At 43.5% G+C, this 18,058-nt stretch overlaps 3 protein-coding genes across 4 annotated transcripts in view; 2 read left to right on the top strand and 1 right to left on the bottom strand.

The window, feature by feature from the left end:
* Positions 1-677: 677 nt before the first annotated feature.
* TFPI2 (tissue factor pathway inhibitor 2) lies at positions 678-6,997 on the bottom strand. Its single transcript, XM_061996839.1, has 5 exons — positions 6,801-6,997; positions 6,525-6,704; positions 5,905-6,084; positions 4,525-4,698; positions 678-2,242 (listed from the first exon to the last, which is right to left on the bottom strand). The coding sequence occupies exons 1-5, from the start codon at positions 6,880-6,882 to the stop codon at positions 2,139-2,141; spliced, it is 720 nt and encodes a 239-aa protein (XP_061852823.1). The 5' UTR covers positions 6,883-6,997; the 3' UTR covers positions 678-2,138.
* A 3,384-nt stretch (positions 6,998-10,381) lies between these two features.
* On the top strand, positions 10,382-14,069 carry LOC104560486 (guanine nucleotide-binding protein G(I)/G(S)/G(O) subunit gamma-11). Of its 2 annotated transcripts, none has more exons than XM_061996624.1 (3): positions 10,382-10,524; positions 10,656-10,759; positions 13,632-14,069. In XM_061996624.1, exons 2-3 carry the CDS (start codon positions 10,664-10,666, stop codon positions 13,755-13,757), a joined length of 222 nt encoding a protein of 73 aa, XP_061852608.1. In that variant the 5' UTR covers positions 10,382-10,524; positions 10,656-10,663; the 3' UTR covers positions 13,758-14,069. The 2 variants fall into 2 exon arrangements, with proteins under 2 accessions (XP_061852608.1, XP_061852607.1); XM_061996623.1 differs by having other exon boundaries at positions 10,383-10,526; positions 10,661-10,759.
* Positions 14,070-14,899: 830 nt separating this feature from the next.
* Positions 14,900-18,058, top strand: part of LOC104553535 (probable acyl-CoA dehydrogenase 6) — an 83,117-nt gene continuing 79,958 nt past the window's right edge. The window contains 1 exon segment of the mRNA XM_061997406.1: positions 14,900-14,935. Within this exon segment, the coding sequence (XP_061853390.1) occupies positions 14,900-14,935 (36 nt within the window).

Raw genomic sequence — 18,058 nt, 5'->3', positions numbered from 1 at the left:
GGATGGAGCATGAGCAGAAGATTATCAAACTCTTGGATTCCTTCCAGGATAATAGCTGGGTGTCACATTGCCCAAGCTCTGTCATTTATTGGGACCAGGCACCCAATTCTGAGATGAAAAAGTCAAGTGAGATGGAGCTGCTCTCACATTTTGGGCTCCCTTTAAATCACAGGTCCACTTGTGTACTGAACCCCAAAATGCTCCTAAAAAAGCTGAAGATCCAGAGGTGTAAGGACTTATAGTCCCTTTCTCAAATGCTAACTAAGATTATTCCCTACAATGACAGTTTAAAAATGGCCATGCACTACAGTTAAAAACAGTGTTTAAATTGAACTTCAACTTGTGAATGGGTTTGTGGGTTTTTAAACCATGGTCAAAAATCTGCAACAAAAGCAGCTGGAGTTCCCCAAATGATAGTGCTAGATATGAAAAAATATTCATCCATGGGTAGCATGCCCTGTCTCCTCCAGGAAGACTAAACTGGGCCCTTTCTGTTTGAAAGCTGGTTATCAGAGAAGAGATTTGGTATGAGACAAACACACAAAAGTGTGTTTGTCACTATTTGCTTGCAGTTTTCTGTCACAGAGTGTGCTCATTCATCTGCACCAAGAGATAGATAAATCAAAATAGAAAGGTTTATTGAGATCACAAACCAGAAATGGAGTTGTAGAAAGACAATGAAAGCAAGCCAACTGCTTTAACTGAAAATCCAGGGGTGAGAGAAAAATCAGTAATAAAAATCAAATCTTGACTACTTTCCCCATCATGTTCCCTCTCTGAAATATGGATAAAGCACACACTTGGATTTTTCTAACTGAAATTCAGTGCCATTTCAAGCAAATAGCCTACTGCCCTCACAAAAGCTCCTCAGGTATTGCAACATCAAAGAGGAGACCCACAAGCAGACAATCAGCTTAACTAAGCACCCCTTGGAGAGTGGTTCTTTAGGGAGTTGCAGCTGAGCCATAAAAACTGCTGGGGATGAATGACATCAATGCAATTTTATGGCTTTCTTCAAATAAAGACCTCAGTATAAGGAAATTATTTAAGAGATAATTAAACTCTGCTACAGCCATAATGAGCAAATAATAGGTACCATTACACATATTAGTGTGTACAACTAATTTAGGATAATGACAGAACAAGTTCTCCTTTTGTATTCAAAACCATTTTATTAACATTACCTATGAATTTAGAAAATATTGTAGTGAAATTTATTGAAACTCACACATGGCTCAAACACAAAACATAAAAGAAGGTGCAATAATACCACCATAGGTATAATCTACCATAAGAAATACAATAGCGCCTCAAAAGAGGGATTACATGAAATCTGAAGAAGATTCTGCTTTTCTGCTTCAACAGCCACTGCATAAATGCAAATATCAGGATCCTCAGGAGACGCAATCAGCATAACTCCATTAAAATCAATAAAAATATGCTGATCTATGCCATGCAAGGATCTGGACTATAACTTAGCAAAAATGTCAAATGTACATTTTAATACCTAAGTAGCTTATTCATTGTCTTTATCAGAGGTTTTATTAAAGTATCCCTATTCCCCATTTTCTCTTGTGGGATGAGCTAGATTTATGTTTATAGTTCTTTTACCATTATGAAGGTTTCTGAAAGCCTTGATTATGAACAGAACTGTAAAGGACAGTCTGCCTACATAATAGTGCCAAAGTATGTAAAATGGCAGGGCAATAAATCTCTTAAGACACTTATGAGAGGTACCTTTTCTTTAACAAGCAGAGGATGCCAGAAAAATCTATGGCAGAGATTTAGCTTAATACTCTCCTTAGGTATACTAAGAGATGAATGATTTTTCAAATCTTAATTGATTTGTAACTGCTGAAATATTCTCCCAAGGCAGTAGTAACATTCCCCCATAAAAACATGGAAATCTAAATACCTGGCTTTGCCAAGGTATTACTGAAAAGACAACAGAGCAGAAGAACCCAACTTAGGTTCACTCTCCTTACATTAAATGCAGTTCTTTATAAAAAATAAGTTGGAAATAAAAAGCAGTCCTGAAAGACAGAACTACACCAGTGTGTCAAACTATGTGGAAACCATCTTACAAAAGAAGAAAGCAGAATCATAAGGTGTTTCAAACAGCCAAGTGCACATCAGCTTTAAGACTTCGGGTTATACACTTGAGGTTTTTTAATCAGTTTTCTCATCATTTTTCTACGGAATACATTCATTGGCTTGTTGATTTTTGGTTTCGGAGTCCCTGCTAAGAAAACAAAGGAAGCAGTTAGGGAAACATATGACAACATTGTTGCTACTCTTTATTGTTTGATTTTGGTTTTTTTTTTTAATTGTGTTATGCTGTTTAAGCAGTTAATCCAATAACAACAAACACAAAAGAAACTGTGAAATGTGTTCTGAACACCCTATCCTCACACTCTTTAAGTTCTCCAGCTTGTCCACTCTTGGCATTAGAGTCCTACTTTGCTGTTCTTTTTCAGAGTAAACATTAAAGTCTTTTCTAGTTGTCCTGCAGTGACAACAGAATGGAAATAAACACACTGCTCTATCTGAAAAAGAAAACCCAACAGCCAAACTATTATTGCATTTCTTGAAAAACAGTGAGGTAAAGTCTAAAATATAACCAGTGCTTATGGCAGATGAAAAGGTAAAATGACTTGGGTTTCTGCAAAATACTGTGTTTCACACAGAAGCTGCAGATTGGCCAAAGATGGGATTATCTCCAGAAATGCATGAAGTCTGAATGAAGTGCATGAGTGCAGTTTAGAAAATAAGAACTTTGCAAATTTGTCTGAAAATATTCATCCTTATGCTACCTATTTACCAGTATGTGGAGTCTCTGGACAGTTTCCAGGCTTTTTGCTGTAGCCCCAAAGTGTCTATTTTCTTTTCCAATATATACTTTTAAAAATGAAATTAATCAGAAATGTTTGCACTCCAAAAGCTAAAGATCAATTTAAATAACAGTTGTATATTTGCACAAGGTCAACTGATTCAACTTGAGACTCCAGAAGGTAGCAGGAAAGATGCTGGGAAGGGAATTATGGGAGAGGAAGAGGAGTGACTTAAGTTGCTTGAAAGATTTGATTAATGTTGCTGTACATTCCCAAGCTATAGAAATGAATATGTATAGCACAACATTAATTATCACTAATTATGCTCTTAACTATGGGCTTTGGTAGTACCAAGACTTACTCAATCATGAAATCCACAAGTTGGTGAAAAAGATTGTAACTGATCCTTTCCATTTGGCTACCTGGTGCTGTCATCATGAGACAGACAGCATTTTCCTTACTTCATTCTTCCACAAAAAAAAAGATTGAGAAAGGGAGAATTTCCCAGGTGTATCTGCTGGGTGTGGGCAGGGGCAGAACGCAGAGGTGAGACACTGAAGAGGCAGTTTCCTTCCTCCTCTTTCTTTGCATACTTAGGCTAGAGCCTGGGCCCACCATTTCCCAGGTAGTAACAGATGCAAATTAGATAATCACAAGCATCTCAGACATAGCATGTTATTAAGGACTCCCTTACAATAGAGAGATACACTTAGACTTATCATCTAGAGAAATATTATGCCATGACTAACTGGCACACAGTATTTTTACTTCTGAGGACTGTGCCTGAGGTGCAGTCCTTGCCCCAGCCCTAGACTTCTAGCCCAGAAATGAAGAATCACTTCCTGACTTAAACATTTTGACTACACATCTTAAATCCTGAAGTACTCAGACCTTGTGCATGTCTCATGTTTAAAATAGAACTACATTTTGGCACTTTTTTTCCTTAAAGTACCTTAATTTTTTTCCCATTAGTATCCATATTTTTAAATATTGTGCTGTATCTGCTCCCTGAGTGCTCTGAAGGCCATCATATAATTAAGCTTTTCTCTCATTCATTTACTTATTAAATTAATTAGAGTATGGTATGAACACAGGACTGCAGGTACAAGCACAGCTGTTTTGACTTACAAGCATAGTCGGTAGCTGATTTTAATAAAACCATTAAGAAAAATCACTTATTATTCCCAGTCTTTTCTCCCATAGTCACAGAAAAAGTCAACTCAGTGCAACTGATGAGGCAGATAATCTTTAGTAATGGGAAATGAAGACAGGCAGCATGGAATCAAGGGAGGATGGTAACTGCTGAAAATACAAAGTAAAAAAGTAAATTGATTTCCCAACTCACTTTAATCCTACTTAATATCTAGAAGAAAATGATACTTTAACTAGCATTCATGCTGGTACTGAGTATTTTAGAGACTGATTCCTTTTAGCCTCTAGCAAGTCAGTTAGTCTTTTTGTGTGCCCTTCTCTACATTTTGCTTGAAAATGGTGTAACCACCTCGCATCACATTGTTCTTGTCAGGATTTAGTGTTTCATCTCAGTTTTCCCTGCCTTTGAAAACATCAAGTTTAAAACGCAAAAAGTATGCACGTGTAGCAAGCCAAGGTGAGTAAAGGAATACTGTGAACATGTTACTGGTATTTTGATTGCCTTATCCACTTGGAACTGACAAAATGTAGAAAATCTTACCTGTTCTGCAGACCTTGTAGCAGTCTGTTTCAGTAACAAAGTTATTGGCATTTCCACCACAGCCAGTATATTTGAACTCCTTACATGACTTAGTCTTGGAGTCATAGTAATAGCGAGGCACAGAAGAAGAACACAGTCCTTCATCTTTTGGGCTGTGGCACAGCAAGGGACCGGCTTAAAAAAAAAAAAGGTTAAAAAAAGAGAAAGACAAATTACATACATGTAATTTCTAGACCTGGCTTCTTAAAATTTACTCTGCAACAAATTTTGTGGCTAAACAGCTCTTGTTCCCATTGAATTGACATGACTGTTAATGATGACTTCAAAGACTTACTGTATCTTATTCCTGTGAGTTTTGAATCTGAGAAAGCAACAGCCAGTCCCAGAAAATTAGATGACTATTCAACAAGTGAAATTCAACAGCTTTCTCCTTTTGTGGTGCTATACATGGAGCAGATATTTACATAGTCTGACTAGAAGTCTTATTCCATATATATATGACTACAACTATAATTCCAGTGGAATTACCTCTGTAGAGGAAAAAGACACTATTTTGCTTTTCATTACTATGATTTTAATAGCAAATTCTGCCTGCCTGCAGTAAAAAGTACAAACCTCACCACTTTCCTTACAAGAATCATGTTTCATTTCACCTCAACTAGATTTTACTTTTACCTAAGAACAGGTTTGACAATCTATCATCAGCCCAAAATAGCTGTCTCATCAAGCACTAATAAAGCTTGGGCAGTGACAGCTTTTATTCATTCTGGTGCATTTCTCCTCTGCAAATATCCTATCTTGCATTGGATATTAATGTGCTGTTTATGAGAACACTTAGCTATAGTCACCTGCTCATAATTACTACCTCTCTTCTTTAAAGCTTATACGGAGAGACAGCAAAAAGTTACATCAGGCAAAAAACTTACATCAGAAGTTGAGCTGGCGAGAACCAAAAAACCAAGCCATCTGATACCTCCACTCAGGTCTGAATTTTAGAATGGTATTTCTGTTTTATCTTACACTATCACTGTCCTGAACCTGACTACCACAACATCTCAAACACCTGCCTCAACATTGAACCTCCAACTGTACACTCCTTCAGATTACACATGTACAGCTCTACAGAAGTCAAGAGACGGGTTGGATGTAGCTGTGGGCATATTTAAGGTCACAATATTAAAGTAACGCAGAATTTTTACTCTTTCAGTAACAACTGAGACAAGTTACATATGAAAGACTGCAGACAATATAAACATCTGTTTCACAAAAGTCTCCAAAGCCATCACTATATAGATATCCAGTGGAAAATATCAAACAAAGTATCATCTTTGTGTCGCTTTCAAAACATCTATTTCATTAAAAGTTTGGAACAACCATTACTTTTCTCTGGCAGACAGTGGTCCACACAAGATTGCAAGTCTCTGAAGTTGTTGCCATTTCCGTAACAGCCACCATAGATGAACTCCTCACACCTCATTGAGCTCAAGTTAAAGGCATATCTTTTCAGGTGACTCCTACAAGGTCCTCCATCAGCCTCCAACCGGCACAATTTGGGCACTTCTGCAAAAAAAAAAATTATCCTCTGTAAAATCAACTCTTCACGCTCCCTGTACTGAGAGCCATGGTGGTGTAGACAAAATGTTATTGCACGGGCAAGTCCCAGCTTGTTGCACTACTTTCACTCCTTAACAAAGTAAAGTAAGATTTACACGAGAAATCTGATGCATTAATTAGCAACTAGGTAGGATATTACATTGCATTTAAAATATTAATAGTTAAATTCGACATGTCACCTCTGTGACAACTCACTCCCGTTTCTCTGCATAAAACCGACACTAGCAAGGAGCTGCAAGAAGCCGGAGGGACAGAGAGGATAGATGCAAAAGCGTCCCGCTGGCAGCACAGCCTCTCCGGGTGCTCCCACTGTCCCTCTCCACCCGCAGGCACTCCGCGGAGCCAAGCCCGTCGGATTGGCCCTCGAGGCCAGTCCCCTGACTCACTCTTGATGGCCCAGCAGCTCTTCTCACAGTCGTCGAGGGTGAGGAAGTTGTTGGCGTTGCCGTGGCAGCCCCCATAGGTGAACTCCTGGCAGGTCTGCGTGTACCTGTCGTAGTACCAGCGCAGCACCAGGGCGCGGCAGGGGCCGTCCTCGGGAGGCAGCAGGCAGCCACGTTGCTTCTCTGCGGGAGACAGCGGCGACCGGGGCTGAAGCTACCTCGGCGGCGGAGGCGGCCCCGGCCCCGCTCGGCAGCCCGCGGAGTCGTGCCAGCTCCTACCTGTGGGGGTGCGCGGGGCCAGGGCCGCGCAGGCCAGCGGCAGCAGCAGCGCGGGCAGCGGCAGGCGGCGGTCGACGGCCATGTCGCGGCGGCAGACGGGAGGAAGGGAGGGAGGGCGGACGGGAGGGCAGGCAGGTGACAGCCGAGTGCCGGGAGCGAGGAGTGCTGCCTGACCCGACGGCAGCGCTTTATATGCTCCGAGACGGCTTCGCCGGGACACCTCCCTCCTTGCGCATGTGGTGGGAGGGGAAGGTCTGATTCAGCGGGGCAGCAGGTCCCCGCTGACCCAGCCGTCACTGGGGCCAGGCGGGCTGCACGCCTGTGTGAGCCCGAGCGTCGAGGGGGCACCGGCAGCACCCCGCCCAGCCGCTGTCGGGGGTCCTCACTGCCGAGAGGAGCATGCAGGGTAGGAGGAGCTGAGACGGACGCAGTAGTGGCTCGCTGTCCGGCTGTGTCGCCCATGGCGAGGCTACGGCGAGCTGGCCGGGATCCACGGCTGACCATCCAGTCCGTCTGCCCCCCCCCGTCCCTCACGTTACGGGATGATGCTCAAAGAGCATTTCCTGTTAATCACGGCGAAATCCGGGACGGGAGAAATCCGGGACGGATCACTTAGCGAAAGTCCTCTCCCGCCTCGCCCCGTAGCGGCCGCTCCCGGTTTGGAGGCTCCGTGCAGGGGGCGGCAGGAGGCTGAAAGTGAAAGGGAAGACTCCGGCAGGTCCTGATCCAGACGGGTCGGGCATAAGCCTCCTCGCGAGGGCTTCGAGAGATAACATCAACCTACCCGCCTCGTCAGTTTAGTGCCGTTGTGTATAACGCTGATGAAGTTGAGAAAACCGGATCACCGTCAGCAGATTTTAACTCCTGGGAAACCCGAGGGGCTGAACGGATGAAACCTCTGGCTAATTCAGAGAGCACTGTATTTCAGATGCCATGACTTGAGCTGTTCCGTAGATTTAACCCCATCAGGCAACCTGGCGTGACCTGAGGGAAGAGGGGGTGAGCAGCAAAACAGCGTACTTTCCCTCTCTAATCTATTAGAGCCATTAAATGAATCAGTGTTTACTTCAGATTTAACACAGCAAGAGAGATAAGAGTGGTTGCAAATTAGGCATGCCCTCTATAGATAACAACAAACTAATCTAATATCCTATTGTTCTTCTCCACTCCCTTTACCACCAACCTTGTTGAGCCCCAGTCCTTCAGACAGGTGCTGCAAGGGATTGGGATTGCAAAACAGGGCCCTGGAATTCTGTTGCTTGCAGGAAAGAAGCTACAGTCTGTACAGGCTGTAAAACAGAGGAACTTCATAGTAGCCTGAGTATTTCAGGAACTGCATTTCTCTCTGTGACTTCTTTGATTTTCTTATATCATGGAGGATTGTGACCCATTTTTTGGACATAATTTCATTTTTTCATGAAGGTAAAAAAAGAAAAAAACTTAATCCCTACCCCACCTACACAGCTTCTGAGAGGATATGAATGGAATGTCTTCTCCCTCCTTTTTCAGCACTGTTCCTTTTTTTTTCCCCAGAATCTCCAGTTACAAAATGATAAGTGGATGCTTTAATGACAAGAAGAAAACAAAAAACAAACAAACAAACAAAAAAACAACCCTTGCTACAGTTTCAGGCATCACCATAGCACAGATCTGTCATGTTTTACAATCTTACAACTGTTAGTAACAGGCATCCTCATTTTTAGGGGATTTATTCAGCTTACTAAGCACAGCAATTGTAATAAAGCCTACATCCCTCTGGTAGGAAAGAACAAACTAAAAAACAACACATATTTTCTATCTGCAGAAAAAAACCCCAAAAGGACATTTTTCTAATATAAGGAAACTTTCAAGTGATTTTAATATAACTAGACTGATATTTAGTTTTTATCAGATTTTGTATGAATTGTAAAGTCATTAAAATATCACTTTAAACAGTAGCAGAAAAATTAATGTTGTCATGCAAATAATCATTTTCCTATTTTCCATTTCTCTGTACACACACACATACAAATCAGTTTGAGCTAAACTCACCTATCCATCAATGCTGCAGCACAGTGCAGTATTTCTTTATCTGCTCCTTTGCTGCAACAGCAAATAAGTTCCCTTAGATTAAATATCTGTAAAAAAATATATGAACACAGTAAGTGGCAGAAAGTCCTTTACTTTCCATCAGTAGAGCTAGTCACATCAGTAGACAGCTCACTGCAGACTTTCCATTGCAGGTTTATTGACACCAAACTGTAGCTGCCCTCCCACTCTAACCATGTTAACCATGTGCCAGAGCCCACTCTCAGCGCACTCCCTCACCCATACACCTGACATCACCAGACCACATGCTCTCCCTGCCCCTCCACATAGCAATGCTACTACTTGCACCAACAGCCCTGGCTCCTCTGAGCCTCTGGCTGGCCACATCCTTCTATCTGTTTTGACTGGATCGGGGACCAGTAGCTGTTGGGGGTTGGTGATGCAGCTGCCAGTGTATATTATGAGGGTGTAGAAATTGCGTAGTAACAACAGGAAAGAGGGAGATAATAGCCAGAAGGAGGGGAAGGAGAACTGATTTTACTGAATTGGCTAAAACAAATACAAACCCGAGAGCATTTAACCCGAGCAGCACTGGAGAAGAAAGATGTAAATCTTACATATTGCTAACAGCTGCTAACAGCTGCTTGCCTATGCTAAGTGGGGAGAGGAGGAGATAGGAGTGTCTTTAAGGGGAAAAGACAGAGATAGAAAGAGGAAAGAGCGACTGCCTATAGGGACTTTTGTAGTGTCAGATAACAGAAGGACTCTTAAAGACCCATTTTAATGACTTGCAGTTGGGTTCAGTGTAAGAGTCCTGACTTCTGCTTCTGCTGGTATTGTAGGAAAGCAGCTGCTAGGATCAAGGATGCTAAGTGCTGTACAAGCACACACGGAGGAACCACCCTGTTCTAAAGACCATAGCATTCTATTTGGCATCAAGACCTCAAAAGTATATACAACTACTGGAGAAGTATCTCCTAGCTTCTCGTGTCTTCTGAACCCATCACTTCTTTTGCTCCATTCTTAACATCCATCATAACTCCATTACTCCAGAGACACTTAGTGCATAACCGAGCACAAGAGCTCTCACACAGATCTGCAATTTTACTTTGAAGACATACCACATAATTACCAACAAGAGTTGCTATGTCTTGCCATTGATGGGCTGGCCACTTACTGGGACACTTAATCCTCTCTTTTAGCCTGGTCCATTTGTAGTTGTAACTCACAAATATTGAGGAATCTACCTATGCAAACCACCTGCTGCTTGGCAGAGGAGCACAGAACCCAGGAATGCTGGTGGCTCAGGAAAACCAAGATCACTCAGCCAACCTCACTGCATTTGCCCCACTGTAGTGGCAAAGAGGTAGGGGAGAGGCCGTGACGGGAGAGTCCCTGCAGCTCCTTGGTCCTGCGCGTGGCTGCCCCTCGGGATGTCGGAACGATGCTGCCGTGGGGCTGAGCGCCCTGCCCGGTGCCGCACAGGGGCGGTGGGGCTCGGCGCGGCGCGACCCTCGCTGTGCAGGAAGGGCCCGTGTCAGCGCCTCGTAGCCCTGGCAGCGTCGCCAACTCGGGCGCGGGCTTTAATCCGGTTAGTGAGGATTAGCGCGGCAATTTAAAGGCCGGAACTGCGCGGGGAAGAGGTGCCCAGCTCTCCAGAGAGGAAGCGGCCGCCGTGAGCAGCCGGGACAGCACCGTGTGAGTGAGCCTGGGGCTTGGCTGAGGGTGGCTGTCCTGCCGCCCTGCTGCGCCCGCCCGGGAGCTCCTGCGCTCTGGCTATCCAGAGGTAACTTTTTGTTCTCTCTCCTACCCCCCACGTTTTGGCAGTGTAGACGATGCCAGCTATCAACATCGAGGACCTGAGCGAGAAGGACAAAATGAAAATGGAAGTAGAGCAACTCCGGAAAGAAGTGAAGCTGGAGAGGCAGCCGGTGAGTGGCTATGAGAAGGGACTCGGAGCTACTCGGCCGCAGGGGCCAGAGGGGAGACAACCCCGGTATTCCCTGGACAGGGTTGCGGGGTCTCAGGCCGTGGCACCCGAGTGCACGTCGGTCGGGCGGTGGGGCCGGGCGTGGCCGCCCAGTGCGGAGCGGGAGCGCCTCGTCCCATTATCAAGGGCCCGGCCGAGGCAGGACCAGTGGGATTTCGGGAGCCGCACTCCGGAGCTCCCCGGCTGGTTTGGGAGGACCGCAGTTTGCACCGACAACCCCGTCGGGACAGGGACTGGGATTGGCACTGGCGACATACCGCCGCTGGCAGCCTGTGGGAGCCCCGATCCCTCGCGAGGGCGCTGAGCAGCCCGGGGAAAGGGGCGCCCTGGGGGTCCGGCGCAGGCCCGCCGGCTGCGACTGCTCTCACTGCACTTGGCTTCACTTTCCCTGCGAGTTTCTGGACCCTGCTGCCCAGCAAAAGACAGCCTCACTTGGCGAGGGAGGAACACACCGAGTTCAGTTCTCCTCCGCTGTAAAACGCATTGTGGTCTGCCGGTGCCAGGCGAGGGCCGGCGGGCCGGCGGGAGGCCGCGCTGCGGCACGGCTCTCTGCCCCGGCCCGGACAGTCCCTCACCGTGCCTCGCCAGGCTGCGGGGTAACCATGGCCACCCGCTCGCCCCGGCACCGCTCCCCAGCTCCGTCTGCTGTGCAGTGCCCGGGCAGAGGGCGGGAGGCAAAGGGCCGCTGGGGCAGAGCCGTGAGCCATCCAGCCTTGTCCGATAGAAACGTTGTACTTGTAATCATTTACACTGATGGCTCGTTTCCACGAGTGAAGTCTTTTCTAGTGAAGTCTTTGTTTTTAGCATGTTTTCTAGACATGAAAGATATGCAGAACTCATCTTGCTCCATAATAAGACTAGTATTTTTTTATATTTGTACGTGGGAATCAGTAACATTAATCATGCTAATTGCATTGCAGGTCCTAGGTGTTTAGCCCAGAAAACAAGAAAGCCACAGCTATGTTTTAGCTGTCCATTAGGTATCAATGATTGTATATGTTATGATATAGTCTAAAGCTCCAGCAGTATTGAGAACTCCCCTTCAAAGTACTATAGACATCCCTCAGAGTTCCCAAGCAACAGAAATACACTGTGTAGAATGTACTGATTTTGATTTTAATAATAATAATAATTTTAAATCCTTCCTTAATTTTTTTTGGAATAAACTGAAAGCCTCATCACTTCAGGGAAATGCATATTTTCAAATCACCTGTAGTAAAGCACAGACAACATCCTCAATTTTACCAGTGTTTTGTAATAGAAGTTTAACTGTGAAATGAAAGCTGTGTTGTCACAGTCCCCTGGTACCTGTATGGGTGTTGCAAAGACAGGGAAATGCAGAAGCCACACTTCTGTCATCAGCAAAAGTAAAAACATTTAGCCAAAGTTTTCTTGACCCTTTCCTATACCTTTACAGTGCAAAGGGGAATCATCCTTTTGGATATTTTTAAATAGATAAAAATGTCTGAATGTGTATAATGTGTTTAAGGAGTCTTTTTTTTGTTGTTGTTGTTACATGTGAGAAAGATCCTGATAGTACTGAGTGAAGTGAAACAAATCCAGCTTCTGCAAATACTTTGGAACACAACTTTTGAGAGGCACAGAAGAGGCACAGAAGAGCTATGTGTAATGGCTTAAATCCCATGTGTGCATTTGTGCAAATTCTTCTTCGCTGTAAAAGGCAACTAGAGATAGAGCTTATTTGATACAATGTTTAATTGGGAATGAACTCTCACTTCCTTGTGATGCATTAAAGACCAAATTTGCACAGGTCCCGCTCTGTTGATCTGTGATACAGCAGTTATATTAATTGATTCTCTTGTCATAATTTTACCTACAGGATAAAATACAATTAATAAAGCAAGTCAGGGGTCTTAAATTAGAAATGCTAGTCATCTAGTGGCCTGGCCAACAGCTGGTTCCTGCTGCTGACTCTGCACTCCTGTACCTCCTGCCAGTTCTCAGATATCTCAGCTATTCAAGCACCTACGGACAGTTTTGGCTGACACAGAGAAGTGAAACAAGAGAGATGTGTATGGACAAGGACCCTCTGGAGCTGGTGGGATTTGCTTGTGCACCTTTAGGCTCAGCAGACACTATCACTGCATGTGCTGCACATGCTTCTGTGTCAATGGACACCAACTAAACTTGTTTCTTCACTGGTGGGTTCTGTGCAGGCTTACCTGGATCAGTGCTGTTTTGCTAAGAACGTCATGCAGAATGTCATGCATATCATGCTCTCTCATAGTACAACAGGCTGTGTTACTAACTGATGTGCAATATAACCCCAGGTAACTTGTCAGTAAATTGTTATTCCTAGTCAGATCTTTATTCCCATTCAAGATGCATGGTTGCTGTTGTAGAACTATAAGATGAGAATTTGTATTGCTGCTGAAGAATCATTACTGAATGTTTTGTTTGGGAAAATCACATGAAGTCACAAATATTTTGAAATTGAACTGAAATTTACTGACATCAAACCCATTGACTATAAGCCATGCTGATGCCAAGGGAAAGTATGATTTACAGCTTAGTAAAACTATATTGGCTAATTAAAAAAACCCTCACAAAACAAAGTTTAACTGCCCAGCAGCTGCTATTCAGTGGCATACACATTCCCTGTGAATATTCAAAATTTTCTGTGAATATTGGAAGCTGAGTCTGCACACACTTACTGCTGGCTCTATGGTCAGATATTTATATTTTATGGGAAGGTAAGTAAGGGCAATAACGTGAATTCATAGGTTTACTCTGCTGATGTGCACAGTGAGCTCTGGCCATAACACAGCCACTTCTCTGTTCTTTCTCTTGAGGTGTCCAAGTGCTCCGAAGAGATCAAGAACTATATCGAGGAGCGGTCGGGTGAGGATCCGCTAGTGAAGGGGGTTCCCGAGGACAAGAACCCCTTCAAGGAGAAAGGGGGTTGTGTCATCGCTTAGGAAAACAAACCCAGCACCTGCCACCGGAGCAGACACTCTCATCGTACCCGTAGGGAGTCACTAGTGTGTCCCCACCGCCGCCGGTCCTTGTTGAAAGAGCACAGGAGCGGATTGGTTTTTATTTTTTTTTCCTTAAAAAAATAAATAAACCAAGCAGAAAGTAGCTGAGACCCGCGTCGGTCGCTGGGCAGAGGCAGTTGTTAGCCGCTCCCCGGCATGGCTGACTCCTTTCGCTCCGCAGAGCTGCTTTTGCCATCCGTCTATTCATCGCTTCCTGGCTGTTTGCTGTCATTAAAGAAATCCTGCCTGTAACCCGAGTGCCTGCCACGGGCTCGCTGCAGGGGAGAGGAGCTGGAGGAGGGCCGGGCCTGGGTGGTGCAGGGGCCGCCGGGGCGACCCACGTCAGGCTGCAGGCCCTGTCTTAGGCCATGCCGGCGTGGCGGCGGCTATGACGCTGTGGTGTGGCGGGAACTGGGCACGCTGGGCTTGGGCTCTGCACGGCCCCGCGGCATAGCAGCAGCTCAGAGCTGCATGACGGTGGTGACACGCCGCAGACCGCTACTTGCGGGCGGGTCTCAGGAAGGTACCGAGGGAGGGAGGTGGGACAGTGGGACACTGGTGAAAGCAACAGCGGCAAGGCCACCATGCCGCCCAGAACGGCTCGGGATGGGTTGAAATAAGTAAACGGTGTGCCACAAGAGGACTCGTGCTGCTGCCCGAGGAGTTCTGGTTGTGAGCTCCCTCCCAGCTGCTGAAAAAGACAAGGTCACGGCCCGTTTGGAGATGCAAAGCACAAGAGACAGAACAGAGCCCGTAGGTCATTGCACCCTTTCTAGGACAGTAATGAGAAATTCCTGTGAAACTGAATCATAAATGAAGAGAGAAAGAGGCGCTTCTGGTAAGGTACCGTGTAAAGTGAATGCCGAATGGCAGTCTGCAAGTAATGGTGGCGTTGATGAACTCCCAGCATTATTCACAGTGAGGTGAACATCACCTGTAGAAGACTGCAGTGCAGTGAAGTACACCTGTTACAGAATTAGATGGTTAGATTCTAATTACAGTTAGAAAGCCCTGGCGAGGTGCACGCTGTGGGGCTGGGGCCAGCTGTGTGCCAGAGAAACCATCCTTTAGAGTACGAACTGATGAAAAAGATGCTGAAGTTCAGTACCTACTGCCAGGTAAACAACATGGTTGTGGCAGCCACATATAAACAAGTAGGATGTGCGTTTGTGGGTAGGTATTACAGAGCATGAGGATTCGTCCCTGACTTAGCTGGAGGTAAGTTTACAAGCCCTAGCTGGTGGTGCAGGGATCTGCTGTAGCTGTTTAAAAATAGTCTGCACTGGATTGCCAAATATTAACTAGTTTATGTGACTTTGGAGCTCTGCTGTCATATCTTTGATAGGCACTTTTTAAATTTACTTGAAGATTTTCATATATTCACAGATAAATGTAACCTTTTCCAAATTTCACTTCTTCCCAGTTCACTGAGGGAAAAAGAGAGTGAAACTACTACCAAGTCATGTGACGTTTACTTGTCTTTATTATTTTTTGAAGTAATTAACTTCCACACTTCTAGGGTTAAAACACAAAATCCATGTAATACTATTTAATTAATCAAGTTTTCTGATGCTGAGGCCTGTTGTCCTTGAGCTTTAGCCATTGGGGGGGGGGTCATCCTCTGTGCTACAAAAAAAAGGAACCTAAGCGGTAAGGAAAAGTGATGCATGGCCAGTCTGTTTCCTGAGAAATTAGTTCATTAGTCTAAATTGTTGGACCTTCTGCATAGCAGAAATGAGGTGACAGAAAGGATCAGCAGAAGAAGTTGAAAATTAATCCTCTTCTTTTACCTGGATTAATAATACCTGATTTAGTTGCTAGTTCTATAGTGTCAAATCCTGCCTGGAGCAAGCCTTTGCTGTGTGTATCTGCAGAGTCACCTGCACACTGAAATAGTTCTGTGGCACATTGCTCCCAATTTCCTGCTCGGACACTTGTGAAAAATCTATATCCATCTGAGAGAGAGAGGACAGGGTCCATACCTTGTCAAGACAGTAATCTGGAAGATTTTAAGAGTCCTGTTTTGTTTGGGATAGGTTAAGGCATACATTGTTTTCGTATCTTGGATATTTGCAGATATGTATTACTGGGGGTTCAGAGAATAGGGGCTGCTGTTGATGCAGTGTTTGCTGCTCTGCTGTGTGTCAGTTTTTTGGTTTTTTTTTTTTTACAAATACTTTTTTTCTTGTACCTTTGTTTTTGTTCTCCTCATGTCTGTTGAAGTGTAGCTAAGAGTACGCCCTACCTTGCTCGGTATAGTGCAGGTAATTGCATCATGTGCTAGGAGGGAATGTGATGCTACATATCAGATATAAATCCCTGAGATGAATATGTTGTAGAAGAAATTACAGCGAGTAACATAAACCAAATGTTATCATTGTCCTGTATTTTACAAAATATTTATATAGTGTGTATTTTAGATTTTATCTGATCATACAGAAAAAAAAATCATCAGTTTATGTCAAATCCAGTCTAATGTTGTTCACCCCAAAAGCTTCTAACAAGTGATGTTTGTTTTATTGTAAGTTAAATCTGTCCCCAGTGACTTCAGGATAAACTGCAAAGTAAATTCTTCAGCAGAGAATGATAACTCACCATTTGTAACACATTCTAAGTGGGCCTGTTGCATAAAGTGGGGCACTTTCTCCTCTAGCTAAATTCAAATGCAACTACCAGAGAAATTGGAGAAATGATCAATGTAATTCCAGGAGTGAGAAATGGGGGGGGTTTGTCTCCATTCATTTTAATTTTTTAATCTATGAAATTATTTTAAATGATCTGTGATTTTCCAATTGTTCTGAGCAGGATGAGGAAGAATCTCTTATAATTTCAGGCAATTGTTTTTAGCAAGGGTATTGAAATAAGCTTGTGAGTGGTTTCCTTTACAGCTTTGTAGGTCACCACCCTTCCTCTTTGATATTGAAAATACAACTTTTCCTTAACTTCTTGAACAATGCTTGCAATGCAGTAATATCCCACAGCTAGCTGCATTAATTAAATTATACTATTATTATCTTGAAGGAAAAGGAGGTAACCTACTGTCTGTATATAGATAACAGTATGCATATACATATAGGATACATATATGCTGTCTATTTTTCTTTTCCTCTGGCATTTGTAGTAAGAAGCTTTGCAAAATAGGTTTAAAAAGTCTTGGCATATATTTTGCTGGAGTCACGTGTAATATAAATGAAATTTCATTTTATATCCATGTTATGTTGTTGCATTACTGTCAGATAAGGAGGATTTCCCCTGTGACAGTGAGACTTCAACAAAGGACACTGCTACCTTATTTGCCACTCTTGGCTTGTATGTCTGGAGTTTCTATTTGTTAATATAGGTATTTTTTACAAGAATTAAAGCCCCTTCATATTAGAGCATGCAGAAACTGAATTAGGCATTGAGATTAACTTTCTAGTAAAATTACTGTATATTCTCTGTCAGAAGACTATGTCTTTCTTTGACCTTCTGCAAAATACTGAAGGGTGACCACCATTGCCACTGGAGCACATTGGATAGAATTGGTTTATAGCAGAGTTGTAGCAAGTTGTAAAAAACAGTTACAGAATAGCAAAGTAGCAGTTTGCTGGCATTACAAAAAAAAACACTCAAAAAATGGTTTCTTACTGAATCAGGATGGAAATGAATCTGCAAAATACTTGCATCTGTAATTGAGAAATTTTAGGTATCATGTACCCAAGGTAAAATTTTAGGAAGGAGACAGTTAATAAATGTGACATTGCCAAGGCTCACAGATTTTGCAGAGAGTACCCTTCTGCCTAAGGGAACCAAAACATATTCCTAGATTCTGGGGTATTTGCAATAGCCTTTGCCATTTGTGTCTGACAGAAGCATCATATAATAGTATGATTCAGGGGCTAGTTCTCTTGCTGATATAGATAAACACAGAAATATCCTTTACTACTGCCAAAAATTTTTGGTGACAATTTAACAGAGAGGAAATGTTCGTAATTGATTTTTGTTGCTATTGGAAAGTGCAGCTGGGATGTATCTCTGTAGTAGAAGGACTGTCCAATATTTTTAGTAGTGCCCTACCAAGAGTTGATTTTAAATCAGTTTAGGAGAGTAGAAGGGGGGGAAAAAATGAGCTTCAGTATAGTCAAGCATGCTCTGTAAAAAGCTTTTTCTGATAATCATAAAAATGGCACTTAATTTACAAGTGATTCATTGTGTAACAAAAATGCAGTAAAAGAAGTTTTGTAAACAATAATTTTATTTGT

Source organism: Colius striatus, chromosome 5 (assembly GCF_028858725.1).
Source record: "Colius striatus isolate bColStr4 chromosome 5, bColStr4.1.hap1, whole genome shotgun sequence".
Taxonomy (NCBI): Eukaryota; Metazoa; Chordata; class Aves; order Coliiformes; family Coliidae; genus Colius; species Colius striatus.
This window is presented reverse-complemented; position numbering and strand designations above follow the sequence as displayed.

Coding starts and splice junctions, on each gene's coding strand:
- TFPI2 (XM_061996839.1), bottom strand. CDS start 6,882: ATGGCCGTCGACCGCCGCCTGCCGCTGCCCGCGCTGCTGCTGCCGCTG. Junction 6,085..6,524: donor GAGCTGCTGGGCCATCAAGA/GTGAGTCAGGGG, acceptor TTTTTTTTGCAG/AAGTGCCCAAATTGTGCCGG. Junction 2,243..4,524: donor CTACAAGGTCTGCAGAACAG/GTAAGATTTTCT, acceptor TTGTTTTCTTAG/CAGGGACTCCGAAACCAAAA.
- LOC104560486 (XM_061996624.1), top strand. CDS start 10,664: ATGCCAGCTATCAACATCGAGGACCTGAGCGAGAAGGACAAAATGAAA. Junction 10,760..13,631: donor TGAAGCTGGAGAGGCAGCCG/GTGAGTGGCTAT, acceptor CTTTCTCTTGAG/GTGTCCAAGTGCTCCGAAGA.